The sequence below is a fragment of the Apodemus sylvaticus genome, chromosome 1, assembly GCF_947179515.1.
Source record: "Apodemus sylvaticus chromosome 1, mApoSyl1.1, whole genome shotgun sequence".
In the NCBI taxonomy this organism is placed as follows: domain Eukaryota; kingdom Metazoa; phylum Chordata; class Mammalia; order Rodentia; family Muridae; genus Apodemus; species Apodemus sylvaticus.
The window spans coordinates 187,984,375-188,003,127 of record NC_067472.1 but is presented as its reverse complement, the minus strand read 5'-3'; the positions used below and the strand labels follow the sequence as shown (position 1 = coordinate 188,003,127).

Sequence of the window (18,753 nt, the reverse complement as noted above, 5' to 3'; positions counted from 1 at the left end):
GAGCTATAAAGGGAGACAGAAAGCAGATGGCTGGATATGGTAGTACAAACCTGTAATCCTGACACTAAGGAAGCAGAGACAGAAGGACCAGGAGCCTGGGATGCACAGTAAGACTCTTTCTCCCAAATTCCTGCTACAAAGCAACTTAGAAGAAGGATTTATTTTCTCTTAGTTTTATTTCATGGGAGGTATGACATTTGGGGCTTAGGTCTAGATATGGGAGCTTATGGTTGTTCCTATATATTGCAGATGGAAGGAGGATGATAAGAAGGAGGAGGAGGAGAAGGAAGAGGAGGAGGAGGAGAAAGAGGAGAGAAGAGACAGAGAGACAGAGAGGCAGAGAGACAGAGAGACGGAGAGATGCAGTAGAGTTGTGACTCATTAGGTTGCTTCCAAAAACCTACTTCTCTCTTGCAAGCTTTACCCCTAAGTGTCCTGCCACCTCCCAAATAATATCAGTTAGGCACATCATTCAAACATGAATATCTGAGGCAGATTTTACATTCAAAATAGAATACATTATGAATGGATCAATGCTATCACTGCAGTGGTGGGCTAGTTAAGAACTTTCAGTTTCCTTTTTAGTTTTCTATTTCCTTTTAACAGGAGGGAAGGTCAGAGAACTTCATGTGCTATGAACAGGATCGGGAGGATGAAAGGAACCATTTGTCATTAGACAGAGTGGTCACAGACTATCTTAGTTAGGGTCTTTATTTCTGTGATAAAACACCATGGCAGAAAGCAACTTTGGAAGGAAAGGATTTATTTTGCTTGTAATTTACAGTTTATCATCCAAGGAAGTAAGGGTAGGAACACAAGGCAGGAACCTTGAGGCAGGAGCTGATGCAAAGGTCATAGAGGTGGTGCAGAGTCCATGGAAGGGTGCAGAAGCCATGGAGGTGGAATGGTTTGCTGATCATGGCCTGCTCAGCTTGATATCTTATAGAACCCAGGACCACTAGCCCAAGGGTAGAATCTCCCACAGTGCATTAGTCCCTCCACCACCCAATCACTAATTAACAAAATGTTCTACAGATTTGCCTGCAGTGTGATTTTATGGATACATTTTCTCAATTGAAGTTCCCTCCTCTCAAACGGATATAGCTTGTACCATGTTGACACAAAAGCCAGACAGCCCTGAGACCCAGGGTAGCCACCTGCATCTCTACCAAGTTTCAGCCTCTCTCTGTCCCTGACTCCTGAGCCTCACTACTCCTGAATATCTTGCCTGGCCTTCCATATCTTCCCCTTGTCCTGTCTGTGGCTATCATGGGCCAGAGAGTGAAATGGGGACTCTGGTGAAATTACATTTGCAGATTTTTCAAAGACCAGGGGCAGGGAATGAACAGATAGAGACAAGCACAGGATCATGGGACATTATCCTTGTCAACTCAAACATAATCACATTTATATAGGACACAAAGGACATACAGATTATAATTTAAGATTATACATGTTGTATACACCCCAGACATGTAAGAATAGACTAGCCAGCACATCTAGACTCAGACACAGAAATACACATCTCTAAATTTATACCAGAAATGACCTTTCATGTATAAAAAGCATATAGCACACACACAATCCTATGCCCTAGTAAGGAAACAGACAAAGCTGAGCTGACAAGTGCATACCCACCCCCATAAAAAAAGAGGCATTGCTCCCAGTGTCCCTTTTGCCTATGTATCTGTTCCATGGTGTCCATGCCAACATCAGTACAGGTAAGGGAATAAGCAGGAAGATGTCATGGCTGTTTACACTTGGGACAATGAGAGACAGGAGGCGGGGACATCTGAAGTTACATAACTGAGTGGAGAGGCAGGTTCAACATAAAAGTTCCTGCTGGAGTGTGCACTGAAATCAACATTGGTCAGACCAGGACCATGGAGCCCACTGTCTTTCTCCTCCTTGTTCTCTTCATGGGGTTCTTGGTACTCTTAGTCAGGGGACACCTAAAGTCCCGTGGCAACCTCCCACCAGGACCCCGTCCCCTGCCATTCTTGGGGAACCTCTTGCAGATGGACAGAGGAGGCCTCCTCAATTCCTTCATGCAGGTGAGATGCTATGCACAGGGCCCTGTGTCTCCTCTTGGAGATCACTCAGCTGGAAGAGCAAGGGTCTCCTTCCACGAGGTAGGATCAGGTGGGAAGGTTGCTGACAGGAGGGTGAGATGCTGATTCGTGGTGGATGGTGCTCAGATAGACAAGTAAGTCGTGCTATGTTGGAATTGTGTGGGATACTGTGTTTGGAGTGCAAGAGGGTTTGAGGTGCAAGCATGTAGAATTTCTCTCCTTGGAACTTGTCTGTTACAGAAGAAAAGGAAAAACATCAGAAGCATCAACATCAAGGTTTGCTTCTGCCAGCAGGAGAATAGCCTGAGGTATTCTAGGACAAAGGGGAAGGGGGGCAGGACAGGAGGCGGGGTGGGGAGGATTGCTTATCAGTTTATTACAGCAGCTGGCTTGGCATTTACCTACAAGTCTCTGTATTGATGCATCACACAGAGGCTCTCATGATTAATTACTTACTAATAATCAGTATCCATGATCCACCTTTCAGGAGAGGTGAGGATGTGATTATAAGTTTTGTCCCTTTGTGTGAACAATAGGTGTGAAGATCACACTCTTGAACTGTGTATTTGTTACCTGCTGGATTCCCCCCTCCCCACCACCAATGGCAAAATCAGTTATGTTAATTTATTTTTTTCGAGACAGGGTCTCCCTTTGTGTTGTTTTTAGTTTGGCTCCCAACTCATGATTCTCTTGTCTTATCCTCTGGAATGACAAATGTGTCATCACCCTGCCACAGGTGTTCTAAACACATGCCGCCCACACCTGAGAAAGGTCAAGCCAACATCCTATCTGATTTATTTCAAGAAATCCATTGACAATTCAATGTGCACATATACTGAATTTTTGTCATCTATGACCCCTCCTTGCCCTCTCTCTCCCACAGAAACCCTTCTTTTCCCCAACATATCCCTTCCTACTTTGATGTCCCTTTTTGTTTTAACCCGCTAAGTTTAGTTAGGTTTCCTCAGAGTTAGCTGATGTGTGGTTTATTTCTTGGAGATCACTTAGTATGAAGAGAAAAACTGGATGCCTTCTGGGCTCTAGGTTCACATGAGAGGGTAGGTGAGTGAAAGATGAGATGCTGACAGTTTCATGACCATAATCGGGAACTGTTTACAGGAACATGCACTCAGGAATATCTATACCACGAAGGTTATCAACTCCCTTCCATTGCCAGCACCACCACTGCCCACAGACCCACAGTGAGTGGTGGTAGGATCCACAATGCTGCACCTTTCCCTGCAGTGAAGGTGATCATTTTTCCCATTAATTAACATAGTTAAAGGACACCCAAAGTCCCATGACAACTTCCCAGTAATTAATTAATCAATCAAAAAATTAATTAACATATTTGTTAATTAATTGAGTACAATTAATAACTTGGATGTCTGACACATCAAGTCTATGTGGGGCTAGGCACACCCTCTTCCTCTGCGGTCAGATAAAGCAGTCTAGCTAGAAGAACGTATTCCACAGGCAGGCAATAACTTTTGGGAAAGTCCCTGCTCCACTTGTTCAGGACCCACATGAAGACTGAGTGGCACCTCTGCTACATATGTGCAGGGAGGCCTAGGTCCAGCCTGGGCATGCTTTTTGGTTGGTGATTCAGTCTCTGAAAACCCCAAGGGTCTAGGTTAGTAGACTCTGTCTTCTTTCTGTAGAGTTTCTATCCCCTTTGGGATTCTCAATCCATCCCCAACTTTTCTATAACCTTTTCTCAACATCCATACAATGTTTGACTGTGGGTCTCTGTGTCTGTTTTAGTGAATCATTAATAGTGTTTTGGGATTGGTGTTTGCCCAAGTAGGGCCAGTTGGTGTGAAGGTGGGCCAGTTATTGGTTGGCCATACTTAGTCTCTGCTCCATTTAGTGACAGTGATATTAATGTTATAAAAACACAGGGCTCTTAGGGTCTAGGAAATGTGCAGTTGGCAGGAAATCAGAGCTTATACCAATTCTGATATGATGGTCTGGTTTCCTTACTAACCATTTATTTTGAACAATAAAGAATCCCACGCTTGACTGTTTAGCAGTAATTGTGGCAGGATCAGAGAGTAGGGCTCCCTCCCTGACACCCAAGAGGTGACAATATGGTTATATTCGTAGAATTAACATATAGAAGTTTTTAGACATGTTATCTGTTCACCTGGATGATACAGAATACAGGCATAAGAAGAGGATATTTTCTCCTAAGTTTTATTCTTATTTTATGTGCATGAGTGTTGCCTGCATGTGTACCATGTGCATTATTGGTACTCAAAAAGAGTGTAGGATCCCCTGGAAATGAATTATAGGTTGTAAGCACCAAGTGGGTGCTGGAAATGGAACCCAGGACCTCTGAATGAATACCAAATGCTTTTAAACATCAAACTATCTTTCTAGACCCCTCTGTAATTGAGTTTTAACATCATCAGAGGGTCCGTAATGGTTTATATGAGACTCATTCACATCTCAAATGGTATCCCACTTCCTGGTTACCCCCTTCACACATACCCCATTGCATGATATTCCACTTCCAAGTTACTCCTTCATCAACTCCTACCCCAAATTTGCCCTCTCACTCTCCCTTACCTGTATGAGAATTCTCCCCACCCACCAACATTATCCTTCACCCTTCCAGTATCCCCCTACTCTGGGGCATGAAACCTCCCCAGGACCAAGGGCCTCCTCTCCCTCTGCTGTCAGGCAAGTCCATTCTCTGCTACATATGTATTTGGAGCCATGGATCCCTCCAGTATACTCCTTGGTTGCTGGTCTAGACTCCTGTAGAACTGGGTGCTGAGGCCAGCCTATGCTGTTCTTCCAATAGAGTTGCAATTCCCCTCAGGTCCTCCAGAGCATTTGCCAGCTCCCTAACCAGGTTCCCTGATTCAGTCTGATGGTTGGCACCAAGCACCCACATCTTCACTGGTCAGTTGCTGTTCAGCCCTTTTCCCAGAACTGCCACACTATTTTCCTTTCAGCAAATGCCTCTTGACGATGGGAACAGTGTTGGGTTTGGTTTCTGCAGGCATGATGGACTCCCAGTCCCTGGTTGGCCCTTCCTTCAGTCTTGGTTCCACGTTTTGTCCCTGTTCTTCCTTTGGACAGGAACATGTCTAGGTTAAAATCTTTGAGATGGGTGGGTGGCCCCATTCCTTGATCAGAGTCTGTGCCTATGGTTCTATCTTCCCTTCTCTGTGCATTTCCACTAAACTCATCCCAGTTGGGTCCTGGGAGCCTCATATGTCCCTGGTGTCTGGGACCCTCTAGTGACTATCTCCAGTTCCTCATCACCCCCTGGTACATATTTTTGTTCAATTTCCAGATCCTCTGTACCTCTCTCACATCTCTTCCAGCTCCTGATACTGTCACCCTTATTTCTTCCCTCTCCTTTGTCCTTCCCTGGTTCTCCTCTCCTTCCACCTCCCACAATCATGTAGTTTCCCCCTCAATGCCATTATTATTATTATTTATCATTATTATTATTATTATTGCTGTTGTTGTCTGTTTGAGTACATGTGTACATTGTGTGTGGATGCCTGCACCCATTACATGGAGGTCAAATGGGGCCATTCTTCACCTCTATCACTCTCTGTCTATTCCTTTGAGGCAGAGTCTCTCCCTGAACCTGGTCCTGGCATTCTCTCAGCTAGCAATACCCACCTTCCTGTCTCCACTTCCATTTTTGAACTGGTCCTCAGGAAAGGAAGGGTGGCCAGGGCCAGCCTATTTACCAACCTGTATCTATGTGTGTGTGTTTTTTTTTAACAATTTAACAATATCTGTGCTGTCTAACCCCAGTTCTGGTGCTTCTATGCTTGGCAGCTTCGAGAAAAATATGGAGATATGTTCACGGTGCACCTGGGACCAAGGCCTGTGGTCATGCTCTGTGGGACAGACATCATAAAGGAGGCCCTGGTGGGCCAAGCTGAGACTTTCTCTGGCCGAGGGACGATTGCTGTGGTTGAGCCAGTCTTCAAGGACTACGGTAAGATTCTCAGAGGTTGGGATGAGGTAGGGTGGAGAATGGGCACAGAGAGAGGTGATTCTGAGTGAGGTTATGGTAAAGTCTAGGGAAGGACCCAGGTTTGTTTGAACTTCCTATGTGGCCCTCCCACCCATGCTTTTCCTACATTCTCAGGTGTCACCTTTGCCAATGGGGAACGCTGGAAGACCCTTCGGAGATTCTCTCTGGCCACCATGAGAGACTTTGGGATGGGAAAGAGGAGTGTGGAGGAGCGGATACAAGAGGAAGCCCAGTGTTTGGTGGAGGAACTGCGGAAATCCCAGGGTGAGTCTGGGAGAATGGCATGAAGGAATATGGGAAAGCCAAGACACAAGTGCACAACCAAAGAAAGAGAAGGATACATCCATGGGTAGACACACACACACACACACACACACACACACACACACACACACGCATATACACATTCACATACATACACATAAATATACACATACACACATACTCACACATAAACACATACTCACACTTAAACATACACACACACAAACACACATACATTCATTCACACACATACACACACTTATACATAAATACACATGCACATGCACATACACATGTACACTCACACACAGACTCACATACACATATACACATATACATGAACACTCACATACACATAAATACACACATAAACATATGATACACTCACACACATTCACACACACATTCACTCACACACACAAATATACACATAAACATATATATACACATAAACATATACTCACACATAAACACTCACACATAAACTTAAACTCATACACACAAACACACACATATTCACTCACCCACATTCACATGCATATGCACACTTATACATAAATATACATGCACATACACATGCATACCCACATCCACACACAAACTCACACACCCATATATACACATACATTCACACACACACATACTCATAAACACACACATAAACTTATGATAGTCACACACACAGAAACACACACATCCACTCACACACATAAATTCACACACATACACATAAATACACATGCACATATGAATATACATGAACACACACAGAAACACACACAAAAGCATATACTCATTCACTCATACATGTAAACACACAAAAACATACACACAAACATACACACACTGTGGGGAGAGAGAAATCCATAAAAACGGGGAAAGAGACATGAAGTCCACAGTGTCCAAGAATAACTCAGAGAAATAGATTGTGTGATTAGCATGCTGGTTCTACCATTCAAGGAAATGGATGCCTAGTTTAAGATTATATTTCAGTCAGGCATGGTAGCACAAGCCTGTCATTGCACTGGTCAGGGGGTTGAGAAAGAAGGGCCAGAAATACAAACCCAGTCTGGTTATACCATCAACTCTTGTCTCCAAAAAGAAAAAGTTGATGCTGTGGATGTGCAGGCAGCTCACAGTCTGATTCCAAACTCCACAACACTGGCAGGGTAATACATGTCATTATAGTGCACCTGAAGTAGAGGCTGGAGCTTAGGGATTGGAGGACATCCTTGCCTTTATATGGTGTTCAAGGTCATCACGGTTACACAAAACAAGCTCAAGGCATTGTCTATGCCCAATGCATGTGTGTGAAGCAAGGAAATGAGTTTTCTCCTTGTGGATATACTGATTTGTGGGGAGTGAACAAAGAGGCCAGGTGGGGTGACTGACTTTGTGGTAATTGCAGGTTTTTCTGGGCACTTTTTAAAACTTCCTAACAGGGGCACATTGGTGGTGACATAGTGTTAGGTTCACACTGCTGTCTGTTATCTCTTAAGATTTCTCAGGAGACCTTGAGATATTCCTGTAGAAGCTGGAAGGGAGAAGAAGCAATCAGGAGTCTAAGAAAAAAAAAGACAGGAGAAAGCAGGGTGACAGAGAGACAAGGGAGCTGAGCTAGAACCAGAGAGACAAAAAAATGGAGCAGGAATAACCGGGGAGGGGCTACAGAGTGGGAGGGAGTAGGTAATAGGTGAGGGGAGGGACAAAGAGAAAAAGATAGAAATACTGCAAGTCTTTTAGACTGGAACACACAGCCAGGAAAAGAGGGATGAGCATCAGGGGAAGACCTGCAGAGCAGTCACAAGACAGAGAGCTGAGACCCAGAGATAGTAGCAGCAGTGGCCCAAGGTTGCTGTACTGACAACATCTCATGAGGATCCATCACAGAGCCTGGAAATCAAAGGCAGCAGGCAACAGGTGCTGATAGTTCTTGAACACCACAGAGTGTAGGATCAGAGAAGGAATGGAGGAACACCCACAGGTGAGAGACTTGTCAGTCCACACAGGCAATGCCACGAACCTTTCTCTGCACCATTCCTGACTGTGGGAGTTGCCTGTCAGCTTCAAGTCACTGTGGTGATGGAGGGAAAGAAACAGGAAGAAGAGGAATAGCACGAAGGAGAGGGAAGAAAGGGGGCAAGGGAGAGCGGGAAGGATTATTTGTCCTAGGGACAAAGGACTGCCTCTGGATAGACAGGACACAGATGTTACACATGGGCCAAGTGGTGATCAATAAAGGTAAAGGGGAAAATGTCATGTTAGGATAATTAAAATTGGGCATGTTAATTAGGTGAGGTGAGGGGTCTTTTGATTGCTGGTCTTCAATACTTTGATAACTGGGCATTGGTAGTCAGCCTCAGGTGGAGGAAGCAGCCAAATAAGGGAACTGACCTTGGCAGAGTAGCTTTAGAAATGGAATTCAATGGTTTTAGCAAGGAAGAGGGAATGGGAGAGAAGGGTGAGGCCTGCCAGAGGTCAAGTGGGCTAGTGCCCCTTCATTGATAGGATTTTATCTTATGCATAACATTAAATACATTAAAATTAAATAAAATGTATGCATTACTGAATGCAGGTCCTGGTGCATGCTAAGGGAGGCTTAGCAGCTCCTGCTATGCTTTGAGTAGTGAGGGGAGGAAACAGCTTTCCAGGGATGGAGCCAAAGGCAATGTCCTTCAATTCTTGACACCATGTTTCCTGTCCTGCCTCCCCGCCATCCAGGAGCCCCTCTGGACCCCACCTTCATCTTCCAGTGCATCACGGCCAACATCATCTGCTCCATTGTCTTTGGAGAGCGCTTTGACTACTCAGACCGCCAATTCCTGCGCCTGCTGGAGCTGTTCTATCGGACCTTTTCTCTCATAAGTTCATTGTCCAGTCAGGTCAGTGGGTGGGAAAAGAGGAGCATCCAGGACAGAGGAAATAAAAAGCTGCTTTGTGGATGAAGGAGAGAGTGTCTGAAGGATGAAGAAAGGCAAAGATGACATGGAGAAACAAGGAGGCAGAGACCAGGAGGCAGAGGGAAGGATGGTGAGCAAGGAGGAAAGACCTGAGTGTAGCAATAATCCAGACAGTCATAAAGATAATGATGCCCCAGGGTCATGGCTGTGGCTAAGAGGGTACAGGACTTGTCTATCATGAATTAAACCCTAGGCTCATCCCTAGCATGACATAAGCCAGGCATGGTGATACCATACACATATGCAACCCCAGTACATGAGAGATCAGAGATCATAGATGTCTTGCATAAGTATTGGGTTTGATAAAAGTCTGAAAAAAATATGAGATCTGATTAAGACCAAACCAATCCAAACGAAACCAAACGAAACCAAACGAAACCAAACGAAACCAAACGAAACCAAACGAAACCAAACCAAACCAAACCAAACCAAACCAAACCAAACCAAACCAAACCAAACCAAACTGATGGTTTAGGACAGAGAAGAGAGAAAAGGAGAATAGAGAATACAAGGCAAGAGCGTGCTGAATGAAGATTCCCAGATTGTCTGATAGGATGCTGTGTGTATGTGCATCAGAACTAAAATGAAGGAACAAGAGAAGATGAGCAAGAGAGGAAGGGAAGGCTGGGGGAGGGAAAGGGAAGGAGAGAATTTTTCCTGGGGAACCTAGGAACACAGCCTGCTTCTTGAGTGCTGATAGCTCCAGGTGACCTCCTGGGCCATTCTTCTTACAGGTCTTTGAGCTCTTCTCTGCTGTCCTGAAGTACTTTCCTGGCACCCACAGACAAATCTCCAAAAACCTGCAGGAAATCCTTGACTACATTGGTCAGAATGTGGAGAAGCACAGGGCCACCTTGGACCCCAATGCTCCACGGGACTTCATTGATACCTACCTTCTGCGCATGGAGAAGGTTAGTCCTACATGGATGAGAGAGGGGGTGGGTGAGAGTGAAGGATGGGTATGTTGTCAGAGAAATAGATGGGAGGGAACAGAGGATGGTGAGGAGAGGCAGAAGCAGTGGAGGAGATGCTGAACATATGAAAAAAATAAATAGAGAAAGGAAAGAGAAAATGCAAAAGTAGAAAAGACCAGAGAGGAACAAAGAGTCTAGGAGACAGAACATGATAAACCACCAAAGAACAAAGAAGAGAGAAGACAGAAGAAACCAAGGGACATTGTCTGGGGCTGAGTAATGTCCAGCGGTCCAGATAGTATGAGACAGCAGGACAGTGCCCAGAGATGTGTGTGTGCATGTCCTTCAAAGGTTCATTCACCCCTGACCCATCCTTCTCTCTGTCATCTGGAACCAGGAGAAGTCCAATCATCACACAGAGTTCCATCACCAGAACCTCATGATGTCTGTGCTCTCTCTCTTCTTTGCTGGAACTGAAACCAGCAGCACCACGCTCCGCTATGGCTTCCTGCTCATGCTCAAGTACCCCCATGTTGCAGGTGTGCCACGGGTGGTCAGTTGTGGGATTTTATAGCTACTTTTTGCCTGTGGAAGTTTGAAAGGATGAAAGAAACATGGACCACTTACATCTGGAACTCTAAATGCTTTGTTCTACTTGTAAACTAAGGCAGTGCTGTCGTTGGTGGGTCAATGAAATCTCAGCTCACCCGTTCTCTATTGTATTCCACTTAAAGGTTGATCCTTCCCTCACTCACTTCCCTCCTTCCTTCCTGCCTTCCTTCATTCTTTATATTCATGTTATTCTTCATTCTATCCATCCACCTCTTTGTCCTTCTACTTATTCTGTTCATTTACCCACCATTATTTGTCTATTCATCAATGAGCCTGTCATTGGCCTCTCCCTTCAGTCATCCTCACACAACTAAGCATCAACCTATCTAAAGACCTATTTACTCATATATCCTCTTATCTTTACAGTAAACTCTTACACTCACATGCATGTAAGCACACACACACACACACACACACACACACACACCTTGAATCCTCCCAGTCAGCCACTTACAAAAAAAACTGATTAAATATTTGTGTATTTATTGATTCTTTAAACACCAAAGTAGGCATTTCACTAATTTATTTCAAGGGATCAACCTAACTGTTGTTCCTTTAATCAGCAGAGTTGAATAAACTGTTGGCCATTGATTCATTAATACACTCATCCCCTCCTTCTATACACAGGTTCCATTTTTTAATCTTTTCACTAAGTGGCCTTTGAATTCTTCTTTTGTTTGTCTATCAATTCCCCCATTCATCCACCAATTGAACCATATGCTGACTTACAATTTGAATACATCATCCTATGCTTAGTGTGTTTTTCATTAAATCATGAATCTGTCTTTATATTCATTTATCCATTGATTTTCTTAAGTATTCATTTCTACATGCATTTGGTGATGGTTTAATTTACTATTCTACCTACTTCTCTGTTACATTTCTGAGGACCCAGCTTCAAGTTATTAACATAATGTTCCATGGAAAACTCTCTCTCTCTCTCTCTCTCTCTCTCTCTCTCTCTCTCTCTCTCTCTCTGTGTGTGTGTGTGTGTGTGTTTGTGTGTGTGTGTGTAGTCCGTTCATTGCCAAGGTGAGGATGTTTTCTCCTTCTCTCCCCCCACTCTTGTCTCATCATGATTGCTCACAAGTCACCCTGTGCAGTATCCCTTTGCTGTCTATTTTTCTTTCTTTAGCAAAACCCTGCTGAAATGAGGTGGGGGCTCACGGAGGAGAGATATAATGTAGTTTTAAACATGGGCACATAGAAACTGACACTTAAGAACAGGAGAGTTGGCCGTACCCCTAAAATCTCTCCCTTCTTCAGCAGAGTCTCCTTACTGCACACTTGTCCTGGTGGTTGGCTGATAGAATATAAAATCATTGCTATAAAGCTGGTATAGCTGATCAATCTCCCCCTTTTCTGTGTAGAGAAAGTCCAAAAGGAGATTGATCAGGTGATCGGCTCACACCGGCTGCCAGCCCTTGATGACCGCACCAAAATGCCATACACTGATGCAGTCATCCACGAGATTCAGAGATTTTCAGACCTTATCCCTATTGGAGTGCCACACAGAATCACCAAGGATACCATGCTTCGAGGGTACTTGCTCCCCAAGGTGAGACCAGCTGTGATTCCTCATTGCTACTCCATGGGAATACTCCACACTCCTAGTCACCAACCATATCCTGTCTGTGATTTCCCAAAATTCTTTTACTTAGGGACTGACTGTTTTGGCTATGGGAATCAGGGTAAAATAACATCTTTGTATCTTGTAACATCTCTTAGAACACTGAGGTGTATCCCATCCTGAGTTCAGCTCTCCATGACCCACGGTACTTTGAACAACCAGACACCTTCAATCCTGAGCACTTCCTGGATGCCAATGGGGCACTGAAGAAAAATGAAGCTTTTCTGCCCTTCTCTACAGGTGAGGCAGAACTTTGATTCCTTTCCCAAACACTAGAGGGCAGACCCATCCTCTGGACACAAACAACAATAGGTCCTTGTTTACTGAGTCTCTCCCAGTTGCCCTGTTGAATGATCCCATCCACCCTGGATAGAGACCTATGAGGGGAGTCTTGAACCAAAGGAGCATCCAGGTCATGAGGACATTTGGGAAGTGTTTAAAGACAATGCTACAAATATTAACACAGCAGCATGTGGAAGAAAGGGGGGTCCATGCCAAGGACTCACTCTGGAAAATCACATCCAGTGACAAATATGGTATGATGGAGGTTTATTTTGGGAGGAAAGGGGAGTGTGAATTTAGAGAAGGGGAACGGAGGAGGAAAGAAATGACAGAAACAGAAGTTGGCCTGAATACCAGTAGGGGGTAAGGGGGGAGAAAGTTAGTGAGGGAGGGGGGATAGAGTAGAGGGAGAGGGGGAGGGGATCTGGAATGGCAAGCAGTCTTTTCTCTGTGATCTCCCTACTGTATCTGGCTTGGACCAATCAGGCAGTGGTGGCAGATGATGCAGGTTGTTTCTGGGTCCTTGGGAGAAGTCTAGAAGAATTGTAAGCCAACACTTCTCCCTTCTTGTTTGAATAAAAATGAGGGACTAGGAAGGGGTAGTGGTGGAGGCACAGTGTGGTTGTTCTGTCCTTTAAACTATATTCTGCTAACTTTGAGGTAATGGTTTGTCTTTGGGAAACAAGGAAATTGGGATGCTGTGCAAGTCCCAGGAAAGTTGGACATTTCACTGATTTCCACTGGTTGGTGGTTCAGTCTCTGAGAGGCCCCAAGGTCCAAGTTAGTTGAGTCTGTTGGTTTTCTTGTGGCATTCTTATCCCCTTTGGAGGCCTCAACTCTTCAATAAGAGTTCCTGAATTCTGTCCAGTGTTTTTCTGTGAATATCTGAATCTGCTTCAGTCAGTTGGTGGATGGAGCCTCTCAGAGGACAACTGTGCTAGGCTGCTGTTTGCAAGCATAACCAAAAATTATTAATAGTGTTGAAGATTGATGTTTGCCCAAGGATTGGTGAGGCTGTTTATTGCTTGACTGTTCCCCCAGTCTAGGCTCCATCTTTGTACCTACAGTTCTTTTAGAAAGGACAAATTTTGATCAAAAGTCTGTGATTGGGTTGATGTCCTTATTCATCCGTGGAGTCCTGCCTGGCTATAGGAGGTGGGCTCTTCAGATTTCATATTCCCATAGCTATGAGTCACAGCTTAAGTCACCCCCAGCCCCTCAGAGAGCCATCCCCAACCCATGTCTCTGGGATTTTCTTGAGGTTTTCTATCCTGCTGCAAATTTCTATTCATTCTCTGACCCTCTCTCCGGTCTCACTTCACCCATGATTCTGAGCCTCCCATTACTCTTCTCATAAACTCTCCTACCAAGTTCCCTCACTCTCTCTGCCTCCTCTGATTATTTTATTCCCCTTTCACGTGAGATTCAAGCATCCTTTCTTGGCCCTGCTTCTTGCTGAGATTCTTTGGGTATTTGGTATATCCTCCTGTACTTTTTGGCTAATAGCCACTAATCAGTGAGTATATGCTCTGATGATATCTTTAGTTCCATTTGCGTGCAAAATTCTCTTAACATTCATTATTGAATTTCAGGTTGATGGTCGAAATCCTTGTTGTTTAGTGCCATGGGCTGGGATGTCCAAGTGGGTTTAGGGATGTGACAGTCCAAATGCTATGTCACTGTATGGTGGCTCACATGATCACTTTCTGTGCCCACAGGAAAGCGCATATGTCTTGGTGAAGGCATTGCCCGCAACGAGTTGTTCATTTTCTTCACCTCCATCCTCCAGAACTTCTCTGTAACAAGCAGCATGGCTCCCAAGGACATTGACCTCACTCCCAAGGAGAGTGGCTTTGGAAGAGTACCCCCAACATACCAGGTCTGCTTCTTGGCCCGCTGATTTGGCTGAGGCAGCCAGGTGTTCCACTTCTGCTGAGAATGGCTCTATCTTTGTGTCTCTGAGGGAGCTGCTGAAAACCAGACCACAGGTTGCTGCTCACATCTTTCCTCCTGTTGCGGTTCTCCTCAGCTGGAAGGTGTGATCTTCTTCCTTGTGAATGGAACTGGAGAAATCAATCAACTGTATTTCTGGGCATGTGAACAGAGAATTCTGAAGACTCACACTGAGTCACTTCCCTTTTCCTCCCAACAGCACCCGTTTCCACTTATCAGCTCTCCACACTGTGATCTGTGCTAATGGACTCTAAACAAGGTCTGATTCTCTGTCTACAGACTTGCCTAGTATGTAGGGTTCAGGTAAATAGAATTACATAATGTTTGATCTTTGGTGTCTCATACTTTTACTTCACACAATAATATCTAGGTTTTTGTGTTCTACAGGCCACTGTCACACACCTTCATGGGCCTTTCTCATGCTCTTTCTTAGAATCCTCTTCATGCTTCTTCTGTCTAGGCTGAAACCTCTTCAGTCCATGGCTCCTGAACTGCATGTTTCTGAACATCGACCTTAGGTTTCCTTATGTTTCTCCTTAAACCTCCCAAGGATCACACCAATGCCTGCATTGGTAAGGGTTCTCTAAAGAACAGTACTGAAAGAATCAATTATTCGGTCTGTCTGTCTATCTGCCTCTCTCTCTCTCTCTTTCTCACTTATCTCTCTGCCATATATATATGGAGGAGTTCAGAGAATCTTCATGAACACTTGGTTATGACCCCTAGGTCCTGATCAAGTAAATAAATTTCCATGAGTAATCCTTATCTAACATCTAGCTTTTGTCTTATTGAAAATTCTCAAAGTTCAATTTAAAACTATACTTAATCAATACTTTCCATACCACAAAGTCAGAGCCAACCTCATCTAGAAAAGAATTACCATCTCTACTGCAATCCAGAAGTTGGATTTATTGCCAGACATAGAACAGATTAGATGAGCTTGCCAGAGAGAGTGAGGGCAGGCATGAAAAAAGGGACAACTTCTTTCTTTCCTGTGTCTGTCAGCAGGAGGTGTGACCAAGGGTTTGGGAGCATTTTCCTGCTTCTAATAATCTGATCAAGAGATTCCCTCACAAGAGTGCCCAACAGATTGAGTTTTAGTTGATCCTAGATACAGTCAAGGTCAAACACACACAACAGCAGCCACCACAATACTCAGACCCCTGAACTACCTGATATTTTTACATATGTCTTTGTCTTAGAATTTCCATTGCTGTGAAGAGACACCATGACACAGGCAACTCTTGTACACTTAATTGGAGCTGGATTACAGAAATTTAGTTCATTATCATCACATCAGGAAGCATGGCACCATCCAGGCAGACACAGTGCTGGGGGAACTGAGAGTTCTAAATCTTGATCCAAATGCAGCCAGGAGAAGAGTCTTCTTCAGGCAGACAGCAGGAAGCTCTCTTCAATACTGGATAGAGCTTAAGCCTTGAAGCCCTCCAAAGTCTGCCTACACAGTGACTCACTTCTTCCAACAAGGCCACACCTATTCCAACAAGACCACACCTCCTAACAGTGACAGTTTCCATGGTCCAAGAATATTCACACCTTCACATTCTACTCCATGGCCCCCAGAGGCTTGTTCATACACAGGAGTCTATGGGGACTGTACTAGTTTGGGTTTCATTGCTGTGAAGAGACACGGTGAGTATATAAACTCTTATAAAAGGCAACATTTATTTGGGGCTGGTTTACAGGATCAGAATTTCAGTCCATTAACATCATGGCAGTAAGATGACAGCATCAAGGCAGATATGGTGTTGTAGGAGCTGAGAGTTCTGCATCTTGATCCAGCTGCACCAGGAGAGACTGGCTTCCAGGGGGCTAAGAGGAGGATCTCAAATCCCATCCCCACAGTGACACTCTTCCTCCAACAGGTCACACCTCATAATAGTGCCACTCCTTGGGACAACATATTTAAACCAGCATAGGGACCATACATGGCCACAACATAAAGCAAAAAATACATTTAGTCCAACTTCAAAAAGTCCCACTACTCTTTCACAGTCTCAACAATGTTAAAAGTCCAAAGTTCAAAGTCTGTTCTGAGATTCATTCAATCACTTAACTGTGATCCCCTATAAAAGATCGAATTCTGGAATATACAATGCCTTCTTAGAATCAAGACATCTGCAGTCACTTGATATTTGACAAAGGAGCTAAAAACATCCAGTGGGAAAAGAAGACAGAATTTTTAGCAAATGGTGCTGGATCAACTGGAGATCAGCAAAGCAGAAAAATGCAAATTGACCCATTTTTATCTCCTTGCTCAAAACTCAAGTCCAGTGGATTAAGGACCTCCACATGAAACCAGATACACTGAAACTTATAGAGTACAAAGTGAGGAAGAAACTTGAACACATGGGCACAGGGGAAAATTTCCTGAATAGAACGCCAATGACTTATGCTCCAAGAACAAGAATCAACAAATGGGAATTTTCACCTGAAGAATTTCGAATGGCTGAGAAGCACATTAAAAAATGTGCAACATCATTAGTCTTTAGGGAAATGCAAATCAAAACAACCCTGAAATATCACCTCACACCAGTCAGAATTGCTAAGATGAAAAACTCAGGGGAGAACAGTTTCTGGAGGGGATGTGGCAAAGAAGGAAAACTCCTCCACTGCTGGTGGGATTGTAAGATGGTACAACCACTCAGGAAATCAGTCTGACAGTTCATCCAAAAATTGGGCATGCCACATCAGAGCACCCTGTTATACCATTCCTGGGCATATACCCAGAGGATTCCCTGGCATTTAATGAGGTCCCATTTGTCTTAGAGCAAAAGCCATTGGTGTTCTGTTCAGGAACTTGCCCCTGTGGCCAAGATTTCCCCATGTGTTTAAGATTTGTCCCAACTTTCTCTTCTATAAACTTCAGTGTGTCTGGTTTTATGTGTAGATCCTTGATCTGCTTGGACTTGAGCTTTGTACAATGAGATAAGTACTGGCCAATTTGCATTTTTCTGCATTCTGACCTCCAGTTGATCCAGCACCATTTGTTAAAAATGCTGTCCTTTTTCCATTGGATGTTCTTAGCTCCTTTATCAAATATCAAGTGACCATATGTGTGTGGGTTCTTTTCTGGGTCTTCAATTCTATTCCATTGATCTTCCTGCCTGTCTGCATACCAATCCCAAACAGTTTTTATCACAATTACTCTGTAGTAGAGCTTTAGGTCAGGGATGGTGATTCCCCCAGAAGATCTTTTGTTGTGGAGAATAGTTTTTGCTATCCTGGGGTTTTTTATTCCAGATGAAATTGAGAATTGTTCTCTCCAGATCTATGAAGAATTGATTTGGGATTTTAATGGGGATTGCATTGAATCTGTAGCTTGCTTTTGGCAAGGGGGTCATTTTAGCTATATTGATCCTGCCAATCCATGAACATGGGAGATCTTTCCATCTTCTGAGACCTTCTTCCATTTCTTTCTTCAGAGGCTTGAAGTTCTTGTCATACAGATCTTTAACTTGATTTGTGAGGGTCACACCAAGGTAAGAAATATTATTTGGTACTATTGTGAAGTGTGTCATTTCCATAATTTCTTTCTCATCTTGTTTATCCTTTGAGTAGATGAAGGCTACTGATGTGCTTGAGTTAATTTTATAGCCAGCCACTTTACTAAAGTTGTTTCTCTGCTTTAGGAGTTCTCTGGTGAAAGTCATTTAAGTATAATATCATATTATCTGCAAATAGTGATATTTTGACTTCTGCCTTTCCAGTTTGTATACCTATAACCTCCTTTTGTTTCTTGATTGCTCTGGCTAGGACTTCAATTACTATATTGAATAGATAGGGAGAAAATGAGCAGCCTTGTCTGGTCCCTGATTTTAGTGAGATTGCTTCAAGTTTGTCTCTGTTTAACTTGATGTTGTCTACTTGTTTGCAGTATATTGCTTTCACTATGTTTATGTATGGGCCTTGGATTCCCAGTCTTGCCAAGACTTTTTTCATAAAGGGATGCTGGATTTTGTCAAAAGACTTTTCAGCATCTAATGAAATGACCATGTGGTTCTTTTCCTTTAGTTTGCTAATGTAGTGGATTACA

At 43.8% G+C, this 18,753-nt stretch overlaps 1 protein-coding gene across 1 annotated transcript; it reads left to right on the top strand.

Annotated features, from left to right (window-relative positions):
* The first annotated feature begins 1,883 nt into the window (after positions 1 to 1,883).
* LOC127683051 (cytochrome P450 2B1-like) lies at positions 1,884 to 14,643 on the top strand. The gene is made up of 9 exons (XM_052179907.1): positions 1,884 to 2,054; positions 5,880 to 6,042; positions 6,196 to 6,345; positions 9,067 to 9,227; positions 10,040 to 10,216; positions 10,617 to 10,758; positions 12,202 to 12,389; positions 12,560 to 12,701; positions 14,462 to 14,643. Exons 1-9 carry the CDS (start codon positions 1,884 to 1,886, stop codon positions 14,641 to 14,643), a joined length of 1,476 nt encoding a protein of 491 aa, XP_052035867.1.
* The last annotated feature ends 4,110 nt before the right edge of the window (positions 14,644 to 18,753 follow it).